Source organism: Ananas comosus, linkage group 11 (genome assembly GCF_001540865.1).
Source record: "Ananas comosus cultivar F153 linkage group 11, ASM154086v1, whole genome shotgun sequence".
In the NCBI taxonomy this organism is placed as follows: Eukaryota; Viridiplantae; Streptophyta; class Magnoliopsida; order Poales; family Bromeliaceae; genus Ananas; species Ananas comosus.
In genome coordinates, this window is record NC_033631.1 from 237,363 (window position 1) to 256,434 (window position 19,072).

The window sequence follows — 19,072 nt, forward strand, 5'->3', positions numbered from 1 at the left end:
TCGGGCTCGGTTTGCTCGATAACAGCTCGAATACATATATTTTATTATGTTAAATAATTTATTTAATTTATATTTATATTATAAATATAATAATTATATATATAATATATATATATTTATTATTTAATTTTTAGTAAATAAAAATATAAATGCGAGCCTCAATTATAAAAAAAACTTATTTATATCTAAAGTTTCAACTATTAGATCAAAATCTAATGGATAAATTTATAAATTTATTTTTCATATATATATCAATCTAATTCTTTTAACTTATTATTCATTGGCCAGCTCAGTTTCGACTCGTTTATTAACGAGTCGAACACGAGCAGAATTTTTTTGGCTTGATACTTTAGTAAACACGAGCCTCGCTCGGTGTTCGGCTCGTTTACACCCTCTAGCTTTCGATCTGGCTTATATGTGTATATATTTATCTTTTACCTCTATTCTTAGAGAGGAGGAAATCTACTATATCACACTTGTACTATATTATCAGTAACAAGCCAATCATATTTCTTTATTTAAGAAAAAATTATGAAGAAAGTTTACTGTATCAAACTTGTATCATATTATCAGTAACAAACCAATCATATTTCTTTATTTAAGAAAAAAGTATAATAAAAATATTTTTTTGTTAATCATGATGGGAAGTATCAATCCAAGGGGGATATCGATCTAAGGGAGATAATTCTATTGGCGGAGGACGCCACGTCAACGATATACCGGTGCATTCTAGATTTTGGGTATAGTATGACCACTATTCTGAAAATAATGTGCACCTAAGAGGAGTGTTGGGAGGACACGTGTCACCCCATGGTCCCCCCAAACCCTCCTTTAATGTAGTAGTATAGAGTATAGATATAGATATAGATGTGTAAGATGTATAACTTGGAATGACTAAAATAGCCCTTAATAATTGGGGCATACTTTTCATAGTCAAATTTGTACACCTAATTAAAGCAAGAAGGTGCTTAAGTCAAAAGTTTTCATTGGTTAATTAGGGCGTGTTTCGTTCGTCTCCATTTCACCCTAGAATCGAAATCGGAATGGACGAATCCATTTGTCCGTATTTGGTATGCGGGATGTCTATTATGATTTCGATTTCCGGATGAATGGGAATTCCCCAAGTACCTTTTTTTCCAATCCGACATAGGAGACCGGATTGGAAATTAAATCCGGACAGAATGAATTTGTTTGGATTAAATTTAATTTTTTAAGTTTATTTTTTTTAATTAAAACATAAGTTTAAGTTTAAAAATTATATTTATAATTTTAAATTTTAATTTGAATTTAAATTAAAAATTAAAATTCAGTCAAGCATTTTGAATCTAATTTAATTATAATTTGAATTTAAATTTAAATTTAATTTAAAATCTAAAGTTTTATTCAAATTTTATTTAAAATTTAAATTAAATTTATGGATTCAAATTGAAATTGAAATTATAATTTTAAGTTTGAATTTGAATATCAAAATTTAGTTTTATATTTTGAATTATCTGTTCAATCTCAAATTTTAATACTTTAAAAAAAGTTATTTAAAAGTTTGACATCATTTTAAAATTTTAACCTATATTTTTAATAATTAATTTTCAGTTTGAATTTAGACTAACATATTATAAAGATAAAATTGATATATTAATTTGATTACACTTTTTATATCTATCTGAACTAAACACTGACAATAAAAATGGTTCATTTCAATTTCGATTAAGGTGGCGAATCAAACATAATGATGTAATGAATCATTCCGACTCTATTTCCAGCTTATTCTCATTCCAATTCCAATACCGATTCCAATTTCGAACCAAATATATCCTAAATGTCAAGAGCCAACTGATGAGCATTAATAGAAGTTTAAAAAAAATACAAATAAAAAAAACATTTATTGGGAAAAAAATATTTAACCTATTAAATAAATAATTGTGGAGACTTAGCAATATGTTCTAAAATGGTGATAGTAAATAACATAATAAAGTTTAAGAGCATGCGTTTTCTTATTTTTTCCTTCTCTCTTAGAGGTGTTTGGTTTCTCGAAAAAATCTAAAAAATTATATTTACCGTAAAAATTAAGTTTCCAACAAAATATTAATTTCGGAGTTTTTGTTTTCAAAATAAAAAAATTCATAAAACAAAAACACTAATTTTTCATAAAATTTTAAAAAATTAATAAAAAGATAAAAAAATATTTTCAGTCACAAAACTATTTTTTGGAATATTTTTCGAAGAACCAAACACCCATGTTAAATATTTTAAAAAATATATAAATATGACTTATTTTAGAAGTATTTCACAATCTATAAAACTTTTTATTTCGCTACCTACTCTTTTTCTAGATTGTTTAATTTGAGCCATTTTATGGCTCTTTAATTACATATTAGGTCCACTATTTATTTTAATGAACTTGATTACGATGGTAATAATGTTTCTATTCAACAAGCGAAGTGCTTAAATTTTATAACTGAATAACCAAAATTTTGTAACAAAATTAAGAACCATTATGTTAAATGAATATAAAGATTAGAAGCCAAAATTATAATCTTATAAAATTAGTTTCATACATTTTTTTCCTTTCACTTAATGATCATGGTTGGCTCATTCCTCTTTTACTAGAGTCAACAAATTATCAAATGAAAAAGTTTATTTAAAGTGATGTTCCGTATTCTTTGTGGAATTCCGCAAACTCCACTTTTCTGAAGAGAAAAAAGAAAAGTTTGAAATTAAAGGTTTGTTTGGTTCGCGCTATTCAAAAAAATAATTAATTATGCAAAATATGAATCTTTTATTAATTAATTACTCAAGTGTAAGGATAAAAAAAAAGAAAAAAATAATTTATACAAATTTAAAAATTGATAGGGACACGTTCTTTGTAAGAGAGAGAGAGAGAGGTCACAAATTCATTCCTATTTGTGATATTTTTAAACCATAAACTAATAAAATAAAAATACGCAAAATCAAGAGAGATTTATTGTAAGTTTATCCTAATTTATAAGATGATGTTTATTGTGGTGCTTCTTTGTACCATTATTATTTTTCCATAATTTTCCATCACTAAAGTTGAAGGAAACTAGCGTAGTGAAACGATTAAGGGCCAATTTGTTTTTGTGGATAACTTCAGAAAAATTAAAAGTACTGGTGCTTGTTTCTGCATTGAAGTTGTGATATCATATGAACTCTCACTCATAATTATATGGACATTGGCTTTTCAACTCGACCAAATTTCAAATCTAGGGCCTAAATTTTTAATTATTTAACAATTAATTCTCTGGTTCTATAATTTATCAATTTAAAGTAATTAATATTAACCAAATGACCAAGAAAGGACAAAAGAAAAGGACTCACGCCATAATCATCAACCTGTTGTATAAAATTAGCTATAATTATCATAATTAAGGGACAGAGCCATAGTGGGGCTCACAGCCTCACAGTGGTCATGACCCCCCTCAACTTTTAAAAATTATATATAGTCCTTTATAATAAAAATTAGGGATAACTTCAAAACCCCCTATGTGGTTTCCAACTTTCTCACTTTAGTACCCTGTGGTTTAAAGTGTATCAATTTGCCCCCCTGTGGTTTCGTTTTTCTCTTTTTTTTTTTTTATCAATTTTATTATTTTTTTTTCTCAAATCAGTAACAAAATTAAAATTAAAGGGCACTAAAGTAAATATTCGGTAAATCTAGATGGATATCTGATGTTTTTTTGCATATAATTTAACGAAATATTAAGAAAAAAACTATAGAAAAAATAAAAACAAAACCAAGGCGGCTCATTAATAAACGAGGCGAACACGAGCCGAACCTTTCGGCTCGATACTTTAACGAGCTAGCTCGTGTTTGGCTCATTTCATAAACGAGTCGACCCCAGCTCGCTCGTGTTCTGCTCGTTGACACCCCCAAGTGACTACATGCATATCGAAAAATAGTGTTTAGTTTAATGCATATAAATCTAATTACTTTAGTACGCCCAAATTGCTTGCAATTTTAAGTGCAGTAGTTAGAAAGTACTTTTAAATAGGTAAAACAGTACATTATTTTGAGTCGGCTAGATTTTACTATCTAATCTTCCAATTTGTTTGATGCGTCAATCAACGACACTTTGACTTTAAAATTTGAGTGTCATTTACCTTCAGTTTCTCAGAACTATAAATTTATTAAAATAATTCGATAAATTACGAAGTCTAAGTACCGATGACCAACTCAAATCAAACAAATTGAAATATTTGACAGTAAAATAAAAATTTTGAAAAGATAAGCAACTGACTCAAAATAGTCCATAGTTTAGATAAGTATCTTTTAAATAAAAATAAGCTTATCACCCTAATAACCTTTTAAACAAAAAATAATAATAATTTTTGTATGTTAGAATTAATAGCACCATCCACTATATAAAGTAACAAAGCTTGTAAATAAAAATGCTTAACTATGCATAACCAAACAAAAATATTTTATAACTGTACTACTTTTATCACATTCAATCAAATAAGATACATTTACTTATTACTATCATATTGTCGACTGCATGCATCTTCAACTAAACTGTATTTACAATTATATCTCCTACATGCGAAGATGCAACTTTCACGGTCCCACCAGAAATTAGAGAAGCATATCTTGATATGCTTTTGCCCCAACTCCTCTTTTCCCGATTTTGCGGTGTCATACCCAAAAGTTTAAAACTATTTGGTGTTTACCTAATAGTCTCTATCAATCCAAGTTATTACTGAATAAAACTTGTTTTCAGGTCCAAACAAAGCTTGTAAGCCACTGTAACAACAGAATAATTCTGAGTTTTCGGTATAAGAGTTCCACACAGATGGTGGATATAAATCATATTCCGAAATATATATAATGTTTTGTGGATGTTTTATCACACTCTTCTCATACCACATCGATGGAAATCACAAAATTTCCCCTGAGAAAACTACGATATGGCATCGAACAAGATAGTCATGCAACCAAACAGGTCGGGCAAGTTTGTCATGGATCAAAATAAGCGCAATAATTTTCCGTTAATATACCGTAAATAAACTTCCTATTCAGCAGCCAGAGTTGAAAGTCCAAAACACTGATGTCTTCCTACTTTAGTAAGAAGCTTTGGAGTTTTTCTATTGCCAAACACATTGGTAAGTAGAGAAGCTGATTCAGAAACCAGATCACCAGAATGAACAGCTTTGTAATGAGGACGGTCGTGTAAAATGCCGCTTGCAAAAGATACTGGAGCAAACAAAAACTGCACAAATCTGGCATTTATAGATTGAACTTCACAATTCTAATGGGCAATGCATTTAGGTCGTCAATACGATGATTATCAAAATTCGCACGAGCTCATGTTACTGATTTTAGAAGGAAAAATCTTTAATGCCGACAATGCAAATGGGCGTCTTCTTAAACTCACCTTTGCAGGTATACATATCTTCCTAATTTTCGCTTTGCCACAAGTTGAAGTGCTACTCTGTACAACAATGTCAGGTATTGTATGTATATCCTCCATATATAGCTCAGCCGCTGCTATTTTTCTTATTGCTCATCCTGCATCAAAAATTTTCAGTTCAACCCAAATTAGGCATCATAAAGCTAAATCTACAAAACGCAACAGGTAATTTATCTTAGAAATTGTTGAAAAAGGCATCAGAATCAAGACAGAAGCATATGAGTGATGACAAAAAAACATAATATAGATCACACTTCATCTAGTGCTGAAGCACAGAGAAATGCAAAAGCACTGCAAATCATTCCGAAGAATGTCTTATGAACATGCAAATGGTGTAGATAGAGAGATACCTCTTTATCAGAGTTGGTCGCCACTTGATCATTGACGCTCCGTTGATTTTGGCCGTCCTCTGGATCAGAATCATATGATTCGCCGCTCCACAACTGACGACGTGGCCTTCTTTCCATGTCCTCTTCTTCCTATGTGAACAAAGTTTTACAAAATCATCACCAATACCCTAAAAGCAACAGAAGGGGAAAAAAAAAGAAGCATTTTGTATGCCAAGGAGAAGCACCTCTTCAGGAACTTCAGTATCTGGTGGTCTGGTATGGAATTGTACACTTGGAGCATGCTCTATTTGTGACAGGTGCTCAAATATCATGTTCCTGCGAATACATCCTCATCTAGTGGATCAGAGAACAAAATCAAATTAGTATTGTAGCAACATTTGTAGCAAGAAGAACATAATCACCTTATATTCTCCAGATCTTTCGCAGAGTTGAGATTCTCCACATTTTTTGGTTCAATATGAAGAGTATAGTCGGGGCCAAAGTACTCATAATACTCGTTATAGGGCAACTTGTTATCAGGTTCAACTCCAACCGCAACAGCCGTCTGCACCACAGTAACATCTCAAATTTGCTCTAAAGCACTTGCAAATAAATTTGTAAAATGGATAATGTATAGATAGCCATCATCCTTGAGTTCATCATATATTGCGAGTTCATGCATACTATAGATATAATCTGTGTTTTTTTCTAGGAAAATGGCTTTATAGTTTCAGTTTACCTGACGCAGCAAAAACAGGAAATTTAGGGACTATAGTTTTTAAGTGAGAAGTTCAAAAACTAGGTCTCAATATCACGATAAAACAGTGACCATCCATACATTTTACCCTCATAAATTCTTTATGCAACTTTAGTTGCAACTATAAGTCTATAACTAAACATGTGAGCAGAAAATGCAGCGCAGCAAACCTCATAGCACCAGCAGCGAGCAACATTCCGAATAGTGTATCCTCCGCCTCCCAAAACCATCATAGGCACATTAAAGGATCGGAGATAGCGGAGACAGTCGGCATGCCCCCTCACAGACAGATTAAAGCAACCTAGCCTATCGCCGGCTAATGAATCCGCCCCGCACTGAAGAACAACTACATCAGGCTGATAAACCTCCATGACTTTCTGGATGATACTTCTGAATAGAATGCCGAAACTAATGTCGTCCATCCCATCACTCAAAGGAACATTTACGGCATAGTACTTTCCTTCGTTATTGCCGACATCACTGATATGCCCTGTGCCAGGAAAGAATTCACCATATTTGTGGAATGAAACAGTCATGACTCTGTCGGTTGTGTAGAAAGCCTCCTCGACACCGTCTCCGTGGTGGATATCAATGTCTACGTATAGCACGCGCTGCATATTGAATGAACTAGATAAATAATAGAGAAATAGAATAACAAAAATTAAGAATAATGTTACAACTGCCATGGAGCATAAAATAGTACTTAAAGAAGTGAAAATAATCAACAATCAGCACTAGAGTCAATAAAGAGGACCGCATATTTTCAAAGGTCAGAATCGCACAAGAGTAACTATAGAAAATATAGTGCATAATAATTTCATGGCTAAGTTTCCTCACCATAAAAAGCCAAATAATGAAGTGAAATCAAGTTGAGGAAGGATATCATTAGACAAGCAATGTAGGTAAACAGAGTAAGATGAGTTTGACAAAGCCATGTGCTCTCGGCCCACAACCCTGATCGTAAGACCTGTTTGGCGCAGCCGGAGCTTCTACATAAGGGTTTGTTCGGCGCCGCTGTAGGTGCTTACAAATGAAGGGCTGAGTTATCAAACATCTGAAGAGGAAATAGGCCCCGCTTCCCAACAAAGCGAACTTCGCTGCAGCACACATTTTGCACTGTATTGACATAGTGTTTTTTGGTCCAGCACTTTAGAACAAAACGGAATCAAACAGGCCCTGATAGCTTTTTCATTGAAATCCTCCAGTAGCATCCTGCAACAGCAGAGGTACAAGATCCAAATTGGGTCCTCTACATTGTGCCTAAAAGCACATTTCAGATCCTCGCTGCAAGCCTCAGATTGGATCTTCTACCTTTGGCCCCTAAAAGCACTTTTTCAGCTTCTTGCCGCAATAGAAGTTTCATATTTTCTTTAACTTAAGAACCAATTGCAGCTTCTACAAGTAGAGCAGTTTCCACAATCAAACGATACAGATATTAAGCAGTCTTGATGGATCTTCTTGTCTCTACTCTCTAGGGTGCTAAGATTAGCATGTTCTAGGAAATACTCGGTAGAAATTAAACACAGTTCTGAGGATAAATTCTTTTGAATAAAAGACGTAACAACGTATCAAAAGTTCTGAGTCTCTACAGAGAGTGCTCAGTGGCAACAACTCCCCAAGTAGGATCTGCAGATAAAATTTACCTTTTGAGTCACGAACCCTAAAATGGGACACCGTAACAACCCTAAAATGTCTCAAGGGCTATATTAACCTACAATAAACTCACACAATCTTTGCTTATAAAATTAAGCTTAACCGCTAAATGATTCACCACTTTTAAGCATAACATATATTTTTTCTAACTCTAAATTCAGAAAATATACATCATTTTTAAAGATGGTAAGCATCCGTTTGGTTCAACGTAAAACCTTGAAAAAAAAATTTCTGTTGAAAATTTTTTTTACTTTTTATAGTGTTTGATTGGAAGGAAAAAAAAAAAAAGTTTTCTATCAACATATGTTGGCTTGAAAGGAAAAAAAAAAAATCCACATTTATTTGGTTCAATGGAAAAAAAAAATAAATGAAAAAAATTCATGCAGCTTGAGCTTTCGTTTTCTGCCGAAAAATGGCGGAAAACAAAAACTTCAATTTTTCTCCAACTAAACCCTAAACCCTAAATGTCGAACCAAACAAGGGAAAAAATACTTTTTTATACCGAAAATAAATTTTCGGTTCGATTTACGCCAAACCAAACGTGCCCCTGAAGGTAGATGATTCGTTTACCTTTTAAGCATCCAATTTTAAAATTATTACAATAATTATTCAGCCGAGGAATTAAGCAAGCAATTAGTAGCGGCATCATAAAAAAAAAAATAAATAAATAAATAAAAAAAAAAAAACCTAGCTAGCTAGGTAGCTAGGGTTTTGTTTATTTACCCGGTGGAACTTGAGGAGCTCGAGGATGCCGAGGACGATGTCGTTGACGTAGCAGAAGCCGGAGGCCTCGCACTTCTTGGCGTGGTGGAGGCCGCCGGCCCAGTTGATGGCGATGTCGGCGTCGCCGCGGTTGAGCTTGACGGCGGCCCCGATCGAGCCGCCGGCGGAGGCCTGGCAGAACTGGTAGAGGCCCTCGAAGACGGGGCAGTCTTCCCCGACGTTGAAGCGGCGGACGGCGCGGGGGTCGAAGTCGGAGAGGGAGGCGGGGGCGCCGACGGAGGCGAGGAAGGAGACGTAGTCGTCGGAGTGGAAGCGGCGGAGGGCGGCGGAGGAGGCGGGGAAGGGGCGGGAGATCTCCATGCGGCGGTGGAGGGCGTAGTGGACGACGAGGCTGTGGGCCATGCGGATGCGGTGGGGCTTCATCGGGTGGCCCTGCCCGTAGTAGTAGTCGCCGATCGACGGCTCGTAGAAGTAGCTCACGCGCCGCCGGTGCGCCGCCATCGCCGCCGCCGGAGCCCGCAGCGACGCCCCCTCCCCCTCCCCCGCCATTGTCGCCCCGCGATCGAGCTCGCGCTCTCCCTCTCTCTCGAGCTCACGAGAGAGAAGGGGTAAAAGGAGCTGAACAAAAAAATTTGATTGGGGGAGAAGGGGTAAAAGGAGCTGAACAAAAAAATTTGATTGGGGGATCGTCCCCAGTATGCACTTGACTACTTGAGTCACTTGACCACTACCAGTGTGCTTTGAGATTCGTGCCGGTTGATATGATGATGGGCAATAACAAGTGTGATGATTGGGGGTCGTCCCTGGGTGTAAACGAGTCGAACACGAACTGGCTCGTTAAAGTACAACAGTCGATAAATTTAGCTCGTCAATAAACGAGCCGAACACGGGCTCACAAGCAGGCCAACGAATAATAAGTTAAAAAAATTAGGTTGAATATATATATAAAAAAATAAATTTAGAAAACTTTATCCCTTAGACCTTGATCTAGTAATTGAAATTTTACATATAAATAAATTTTTTTTATAATGAAGCTCGTCTTTATTTTTTTTATTTTACTAAAAATTAAATAATAAAAAAATATATATTATATATAATTATTTATTTATATATATAAATATNTTAGTACTATATAGTTTTTAACATGTATTGTTATCCTTTAATCATCATGTTAGTAGCCAATAAGTTAAAAGGATTGTATTGAATATATATAAAAAATAAATTTATAAAATCTTATCAATTAAATTTTGATCTAATAGTTGAAACTTTATATATAAATGAATTTTTTTATGATTGAGCTCGCCTTTATAATTTTATTTTTCTAAAAATTAAATAATAAAAAAATATATATTATATATAATTATTTATTTATATATATAAATATAAATTATATAAATTATATAAATATAAAATATATGTATTCGAGCTGTTTTCGAGCCGAACACGAGCGAGCTAACCCCAACTCGTGTTCGACTCGTTTAATAAACGAGCCGAAAAATTCAACTCGTGTTTCGCTCGTTTACTAAACGAGCGATTCGATATCGAGCTCATTTCGAGCTTAACGTGAGCTGGCTCGCGAACATGGAGCTGGATTGCGACCCTACCTGCATGGAAACCTTGGATCGTCCTTGTCACGATATCTCGCATGTGCGCGTTGCGGATCGGATACAAAGAGGGATTTTCCCACGATAAAAAGTAGAGAGAGAGAGAGAAAGAAGAAAAAAAATCTTATTTTGCTCTTCCGTACAAACCCGAGAGAAAAAAAACAGATCCTTAAAATATCTGATAAGAGTTTAACAGATATATTTCTTAACTAATAAAAAATATAAAAAATATATAATTTATTCTTTTTTTTAACTTATCATGATAAAAATATGATTTGGAGTGAATTAGAATCGGCCAATATAAACACACGATATATCAACAAAGTTTAATTCAGAATAGGATTTGAACATAAAAGTTGAAGGCAATAAGATAACAAACTTACCAATCCCAATAGGACTTGGAAATCCATATACACGTATATACACACAAACTATTTTTTAGCAGTTCTTTGATCTCCGGCTTGTTTTGTTGATCTTTGCCGACGACGACAACGGCATCTTCTCCGGTAAGCGCGACATGCCGATGTGGTCATTCGTACCGAAAATCCGTCCCCTGTTCAGCGCGGTGCTGTACTACAACGATGCAGATCAGGATCCTGCGATCGCTGCTCCGTGTCCGACGATCACTTTCGAGTTCAAGTTCAACGTGACAAAGATAGAGATCGCCGCAGAACGCCGCCGCATTGTTCGCCGCACGAAAGAGGATGTGTTGGTCGTCCGCGACCTCGGCCACTTCCTCGCGCGGCAGCAGAGCAGGGCCGAGTTCATCCGGGAGCTGGAGGCGGACGCGCCGCTGATCGGCGCTCTCCCCGAGTTCGCCCGCGACTACATAAAGCAGCAGTTCCCGCAGTATGTTTGCGGTGTCGTGGCCCGGTCGGCCTCCAAGCCGCGCCTGGAGGATCTCAGGGTGCTGGTGAACGTCACCGAGAAGACGTACTCGTCCGTGTTCTGCTGCGACCGGTGCCCGATTTGCTTCGACGAGTTTTGCGAGGGGGAGTCGCCGTTCGTCGACTTCAAGCTGCTCCCCTGCGGCCACGGCTTTCACCGGAGTTGCGTCGTCGAATGGCTGTGGAAGAACCCGACCTGCCCCACTTGTCGGCAACCGACGAGCAAGCCCCGCGGATTCAACAAGTAATAGATATACCGAACATTATATTCAAATAAAGGAGTGTTATTTATGACATTGTTTTACATGAAAAGTAATTTTACGATGAATCAAACACACGAAAAATTATATGCCATGCAATTAATTTAATTGATTAAACTTTGATCTAGAGCTAAGTGTAACACAATCAGCATAATGGTGCAACAAATTAAGGAGCCATATATCTACATGATAGATGGTGCAAAATTCTCTTGAGAATGTGAAAGATTCAGGTAAACTGATCATGTCATGTCATTAGACGCCCCCGCTTTCGTCGATTTTCTAAAATATAGTCACGTCGGGAATGTTTGCGATCTTGGGCCAATCGACGCCGGTATGCTTTCGGCACCGCTGCTTTAACGCAGGGTGACAATTGGTGATTTCGAGAGAACTCAGCGACGGGGGCAGCTCCGGAAGCGATTGGATTAGAAACGCATCGTATGCGACCAAATCTCGAAGAGAACGCAGGTTTTGCATGCTTTGCGGTAAGGATTGAAGAGAAGCCGCATTATATATCTCCAAGTGTCGGAGATGGTTGCGGTTTTGCAGCAGCCATTGCTCGGGTAAGGAAGTGAGTTCGCAGGTATCGAGGAACGTCAAACTTACGACGAAAGTGAGGCTTCGTAGAGGCTCCATGAGAAGGAGTGCACGGTGATCAATTACGACGGTGCCAAGCTTTAAAAAGGAGCTCACGGCCGGCTCCTTTTGGTTGAAGTTCGTGGCCGACCGAGGGTACGATGAGGAACCCGCGACGAGCTTGTCACAACCGCCGATTTTCAACACTCTGAGCGAAGAAAGAGCTTGTATTCCGCCGAGGGATGTTAGCTCCTTGCAGTTCCATATCTCTAGATGGGACAGCGACGTCAATCTCGCACACTCTTGTTCCGCGGGGAGGGATGTTATGCTTGCACAACCATTTAAATTCAATTCCGTGAGAGAAGTCGAATTCGACAACGCCTGGAATAATAACATCTCGAGGTTACCGCACGACCCGATAGTGAGTTTACAGAGTGTAGACCGCGACAGTTGAGTGTTTGAGATCCTGTGTGTTATCAGATTCGAGCACTTGGATATGTTCAAGGTTTTGAGGGATTCAAGTCGCTCAAACCATTTCGTCGGAAGATCGGTGAGACTTTCACATTCTGTAATGGTTAGGTCCTCAAGAGCCTGGAATTGTTCGTGCTGCTGCAGAAGACATGGATACAAAGATGTCAGAATTTTGTACAAAATAGATATGCAAATAGAAAGTGGCATACTTACATTGTTGTTTTTACGATTCTGATGTTCTGCAGAAGAAGAAGTAGCCGCTTCGGCATTTACAACATCACACCGTGTTACGATAGCAGACAAATTAGGCAATGCTCTCAAATTCGGACAACGTCTAATAACCATCTTATGAAGTTTGGGGAACATGCATCTGTTCTCTGTTCCAACCCACTCTTCCCAATTTGGCATGTTCTGAAAAATTAGCTCCTTCAATGTTGGAAAGGTGCAAACAATGCTACTCCCGTAGAATGCGGCGGTTACCTGCTTCAGTTCTTGCAAACCGCATAGTTTAAGGTAGTTGAGGGAAGGCAGCTGCCCGAGAGGCGGGAGGTGTTCCCATCTTCCACATTTGATCAGCTTGACGGACGTCAGATTCGAGAAAGAGACGTTCGCCATCCAATACGGAGATTTAACACCTTTGTATCCTTTAACTTTCAAATTCTTAAGGTTGCTATGCGGACTTAAGCTATCAAGGAGTTGTTCGTCCGCCTCGGGAGTACAAGACTGATCTATGGACCATTCTAATGACAGCGAATTGAGACATTCTTTCTCATTTAACCTCGCCTCTATGGCCTCTTCGAAACTACTCACATTTTGAAGATCCCTAACACGTAGACGGCGGAGGTCTTTTAGGTCCTTCAGTTCACCTATTTTGTAACCACTCTCCTCGCGGACGTAAAAATAGTCTAACTTCAGCATAGAAGATAGCTTCCCGATCGAGGGAATATTTGTCATCATTTCACGAGGAATTTCTAGTCGGCGCAAGTTAACCAAGTTACTTATTCCGTCAAATTCGATCTCCTCAAAAGTTTCTGGAAAAGGTGCTGAGAATTTCATTACTTCCAGGTGATAAAGTTGATATGCAGATCGAGGAAACCACTCTAACAAATCTTCAGAAAAGGACTTATCCTGGTAAAGAGAGAGGTAGCGGAGGTGTATCAAGCTACTAAATGCGTCACGAAGTTTAAATAAGCGATTCGTCGAAATGCTCAACAGACGTAAGCTTTTGAATCCTTTGAGAAACTCATTGAGTACAAGTGCGTGATCGGGATAAGGCTCGTGATCCTCCTTGATTGATATGAAAAGCGTTCGCAAGTTCTGGAGATGGGAGATCTTTTGAATGGCTAGATGATTTACAGCTTTGATAGATAAGTAACGAACAGTTTTCGGAATGAAATTTTCTGAAACATCACCTTTGATTCTCAAACATTCCCCGTGAGAAACATGTCGCGCCAGATCATGAAGCAGATCATGCATGGTATAATATTCGAAACATTCGCCGAAATTGTCTCTTGACCTGCGATCAAAAAACGATTTTCTTGTCAGAAGATTCAGATACTCCGATCCAATATCTTCGGGCCTCCGCTTTCCGTCTGTAGACTGTCGAATCAACCCCGAACCGATCCACACATGAACCAGCTCATCTTTTGTAAACTCATAGTCCTGAGAAAAGATACTGCAGTATCTAAAGCAAAGTTGCAAGTTTGCGGGCAAATGGTGATAACTGAATCGTAAAACAGTCATGATGTTATCTTTACTTTGCTGTAAATTCAGAATATCTTCTTTGGAGATTCTTTTCCAGTGGTCATCATCCATACAGGAGTTTAATAATCCACCCATAACTTTTGCGAGCAATGGGCACCCTCCAAGCTTCTTCGCTATTTGCTCACCAATCAACTGTAGGTTCCTATAGTCATTTGGGTTCAGACCAAAAAATGCATGCTTATTGAAAAGCAACATATAGTCATGCTCTTCCAAACCGGTTAGATATAGAGACTCTTTTTGACATTCCATCACCTTTGCCGCCATGTCCGCCACTGAATCCATTCGAGTCGTCAACAAGATCTTACTCCCGCTTCGTCCAAACTTTAAAGGAGCAATTAGTTTCTCCCACTCCGTCCTTTCCTCATCGTTCCAAACATCATCTAATATGACCAAAAATCTCTTCGAGGATAGTTTCCCCTTTAGGATCTCATGCAGCGCATTCAGACTCTTGTCGCCGAGATTCTCCTTAGTTATGGTATCTAACATCTTTCTTGTTAGTACAGCTGCGTCGAAGCTTTGAGAGACACAAACCCATATAATAGGGTTGAAGAATTGTTGCACTTCTTGGTCGCGGTAAATGAGTTGAGCGAGAGTGGTCTTCCCTAGCCCGCCAATGCCGACTATTGTAAATGCAGAAACATTGGCGGTAATCGCTACAGATTGATCACCGCTAGGTGCAGGTTTGGTCAACCATGTAACAATCAAGTTCCGCTCCTTGTCTCGTCCGAGCACCTCACTTTCGGTTAACAAGGAGCTAGTCTCGCGCGCATTCCTGATCCCTTCCAACATCTGATGCTTAACACTATGACCATGTAAGCCTATAACAAGCTGAAGGAGAGGCTCCATACTCGCAACAAAGCTATCTAACCCCTTGACGGCCTCCCTCAACCGTTTCAGCGTGTCATCACTAAAGATTTGAACAATATCAGAAAACTTTCTCTTGCATTTTTGTATGATGCCACCTACCTGTAGGTCGAAGAAGCTTTCTAAAATAGATTAATGCTCACTAGTAAATTTTGCTACAGTAATGAAGTGCAAGAAAACAAAAACTTTCATTCAAAAATTAACTTGGGTGAATTACAAGCTTACAACTAAGGATTTAAATAGAAGAAAACTTGAGGGTCAAGAAAACCCAACTCAACACATATTCTCCGCTACACTCACTACACATGTACTCCCTAGGCACCGTTTGGTTGGCGGTCCCCGCTATTCCGCCAAACGAAATAATTTTTTGTCGAGATATTTTATCCCGGTCAAATCTTACTATTCCCGGCTATCTCGGAATAGCAATGAATTTACTATTCCACTATTTTGATGGAATAGTACTATTCCAATATTTAATTTCAAACTTTATTAAAATAATAAATTAAATTAAAACTAAATTATATAAATATAATATGTCATATATTATAATATATTTTTTTATTATAAAATTATTAATTGTACTATATTAACACATATTATTTATATTTAAGTATTAAATATTATAATAAATTATATTTAAATATTATAAAATATTATTTTTATTAAATTTAAGTTTAAGTAGAATTTTAAAAAATTATTNTAAATTATAAATTATAAATTATAAATTTTAATTTTGATATTTTAATTTTGAAATTTAAAATTTGATATTTTATATTTTTCAAATTTAAATTTGATATTAAATTTAAAGTTTGAAATTTAAAATTTAAAATTTAAAATTTTGAATTTAAAATTTCAAACTTTAAATTTAAAATTTTAATTTCAAAATTTAAAATTTAAAAGTTAAAATTTTAAATTTAAAAAATATATATATAATTTAAAATTTCAAATTAAAATATAATGAGAAGCGTAATATCATTATTTTTTATTTATAACTACCCACTTTAATTATTATTCCATCTTACCTAATCAAACGATATTTTTTTTATTCCCAAAAATAACCCAATTTTCATCCAAACGCAAAATTGATTTAATCCCCGCTTATAGCTCAATTTATACCTATCCCTTGAATAGTCACTTTTTGTTTATCCCCGAACCAAACGATTTAGTTACCATGTACTCCACAACATCCATTAGTTGCAAAATTAAACCATTACTCTATTATCTACATGACTTAGTTAACTTCTAGCTAACTTAAGCCATGACTATTGCTACTTGGACCACTACTTGCATAATAATAGGACCACTAATATCGAATGTTAGATGTAGCCCATATAATTTATTTAAGGTGATCCCTAAGGGTACAGTTGATCCAAAGGTTTAAGTGTATCAGGGCAGATTCTTGATAGAAGTACGTTGGATGAAGAGATGTGCTGTTAGGATGATAATAGTGCCCTAGGGATGAGTGGGTATTTGGTTGAATATTATGATCTTATAGATGGAAATGGTCAAAAAGATAGATCTAACGGCCGAAAACTTATGAATACAAAGAGATTTATACGCATAAGAGTATAATAGCCGGACTCTCTATGTGTTATTAGAAGCATGGAAGTTTTCATGCTCCTAAGCTGTTTTTGATTATAGAACTTCTGAATCGACGATAGACTCCGCTAGATTTGATTTATCGTATTGAACTATTTAGTAAATAAATTTTACGATTTTTCGATATAATTTACCTAATGATCAAAATGACTCAAAATCAACAAATTTTATTGGTTGATGTGTGCCATTTGCAAGTTTAACGGTGTAGAAGTATTCAAATCAAATGAAATTTTGATAGAAAATTTTTTATACTATCTACAATAAGATTACTATTTTTGATCGAAAATTTTAGTGTTATATCATAATTTTTTGTGAGATTTTTATTTTCAATCGTTGATTTTGAGTCCTTTCGATCACTAGATAAATAATATTGAAAAATCGTAAAATTAATTTTCTAAATAGTTCAAATACGTTAGATCAAATCTAACGGAGCCAATCGTTGATTCGGAAGTTCCATCATCAAGTTCCATCATCGAAAACTGCTTAAGAGCATAAAGGCCTTCGTGCTCCTAATAGCATACAAGACCTACTCACACACACACTCTCTCTCTCTCTCTCTCTCTCTCTCTCTATATATATATATATATAAAACTGGATTTTCCGTCTAATCCTAATCTCATTTTTGGTTCTGCCAAGGCTCCATATCCAAGGATAAGGGAGTAGAGTGAAAATATTCCATTCTTTTGTAGATCGTGACAAAGGAGGAATCATAAGAAAGAACCGTTATGTTTAATCAATCGTTGAAAATCAAAAATTATGACAGAAGATACGATATTAATATTAATATTAATATGGTATATGGTATAATATTATAAACAAGTTTGCACCATTTTCCAACAGTACCTCGCCATCTCGAGCCTCTATAGTCGTCTTCAGCTTGTAGTACTCCAACTCGTCGAGCACGTCCTCCGCCTTCTCCACAACGTCTCTCAGCTGCCACAGCCACGGTTCGAGCGCTTTGTCGGGTTCGGCGCTCACCGGAGGCCCCTCGACCGCAATCAAAACCGACTGGATCTGCGGAAGGGCCTGCTGCACTCTCTCCAGCTCATCTTTCATGCCTCTCCGGCCGTGGTACGCCTTGAGACAGGACAAGCCCGTGTCCACGAGATTCTGGATGATCGCAGACGCCAACGATTGTTCAATGAAAGCTAAGTCCATGTTCGATCCAAAGCGTTCAAGGAAGGGAGAGAAGGAAGAAACAGATACATACATGCATAACCTTCTACACATATATTAAAGTTGCTTTCTCAAGTAGCTTCCCCAGCATTGTAAATTGTAGAAAGGAATTAAGTACAATTAATTGGCCAATCACTACAACTTTCTTAATTTGTTTACAGTTAATTGGCCAATCACTACAACTTTCTTAATTTGTTGACAACCAATTGACCACCAACATCAATATTTGATACAAGCTAGGTAAGTAATGGAGACTCCTCACCTATAAGCCATTTTGAAATGTCCTCTCAACTTCTTGTTGTTGTTGTTTTTGTTTTTATCTCTCTCTCTCTCTTTTTCTTTTTCTTTTTTTCCTAATAAGTGATGTTATTTATTATATCTTTCAAAATTTTAAACATATTTTATTTATCTTTGAAGGACCAAAATAGACTTATTGATTGGGAAAACTTCAAAAACCTCCCTTGTGGTTTCACTTTTTTTCACTTTAGTATCCTGTGATTTAAAATGTATCAAGTTAGTACCCTGTGGTTTATCTAAAGATGTCCGTGGACCGGGTCAGGTCTGGGTAATTAATATACTGTACCCATACTCTAAAAAGGAATGGTAGAAAAAAATATATATAACCTACCCATTTAAGTTCGGGTTGGGTTTGGGTCTGGGGACTAAAGTTACTAATATACCCATCGGGTCTATTTGAGCGGGTCTGAGTAGTGACTATCCGTATACTATCCGTTCAAGACCGGATATGGATCGGGTCTAGATCGGGTATGGATATCCGTATAAGTATATTTTTTTTATAAACTTTATTAAATAATCTATGAACAAACTCTAAAACCCGCCATAAAAAAAACTCGCATTCTATTAAGTTGTACCTTCCAATAAAATTCATTCAAAAGAAAAAAAAAAGAGTAGAAAATAAAGAGTAAAAAAATTAGGAAAAAATAATGAGTAAAAGAGACGGCTAGGATTTCATTAGGATGAAAATA

At 36.3% G+C, this 19,072-nt stretch overlaps 2 protein-coding genes across 3 annotated transcripts; both read right to left on the reverse strand.

Annotated features, from left to right (window-relative positions):
- LOC109717452 (histone deacetylase 6) lies at window positions 5,045-9,475 on the reverse strand. The gene is made up of 6 exons (XM_020243254.1): window positions 8,889-9,475; window positions 6,683-7,123; window positions 6,178-6,320; window positions 6,001-6,091; window positions 5,777-5,905; window positions 5,045-5,524 (listed from the first exon to the last, which is right to left on the reverse strand). The coding sequence occupies exons 1-6, from the start codon at window positions 9,435-9,437 to the stop codon at window positions 5,513-5,515; spliced, it is 1,365 nt and encodes a 454-aa protein (XP_020098843.1). The 5' UTR covers window positions 9,438-9,475; the 3' UTR covers window positions 5,045-5,512.
- Window positions 11,729-18,113, reverse strand: LOC109717453 (putative disease resistance protein RGA4). 2 transcript variants are annotated; one of them, XM_020243256.1, is made up of 3 exons: window positions 17,754-18,113; window positions 12,897-15,413; window positions 11,729-12,818 (listed from the first exon to the last, which is right to left on the reverse strand). In XM_020243256.1, the coding sequence occupies exons 1-3, from the start codon at window positions 18,066-18,068 to the stop codon at window positions 11,919-11,921; spliced, it is 3,732 nt and encodes a 1,243-aa protein (XP_020098845.1). In that variant the 5' UTR covers window positions 18,069-18,113; the 3' UTR covers window positions 11,729-11,918. The 2 variants fall into 2 exon arrangements, with proteins under 2 accessions (XP_020098845.1, XP_020098844.1); XM_020243255.1 differs by having other exon boundaries at window positions 11,729-12,821.

What these genes read in the sequence shown, in the direction of transcription:
- LOC109717452 (XM_020243254.1), bottom strand. Translation starts at nt 9,437, where the DNA reads ATGGCGGGGGAGGGGGAGGGGGCGTCGCTGCGGGCTCCGGCGGCGGCG. An exon ending in AAAGATCTGGAGAATATAAG is followed by an intron (nt 6,092 to 6,177) that starts GTGATTATGTTC and finishes ATGTATTCGCAG; the next exon opens with GAACATGATATTTGAGCACC. An exon ending in ATACTGAAGTTCCTGAAGAG is followed by an intron (nt 5,906 to 6,000) that starts GTGCTTCTCCTT and finishes TTGTTCACATAG; the next exon opens with GAAGAAGAGGACATGGAAAG.
- LOC109717453 (XM_020243255.1), bottom strand. Translation starts at nt 18,068, where the DNA reads ATGGACTTAGCTTTCATTGAACAATCGTTGGCGTCTGCGATCATCCAG. An exon ending in TAGAGGCTCGAGATGGCGAG is followed by an intron (nt 15,414 to 17,753) that starts GTACTGTTGGAA and finishes TTCGACCTACAG; the next exon opens with GTAGGTGGCATCATACAAAA. An exon ending in AGAATCGTAAAAACAACAAT is followed by an intron (nt 12,822 to 12,896) that starts GTAAGTATGCCA and finishes TGTCTTCTGCAG; the next exon opens with CAGCACGAACAATTCCAGGC.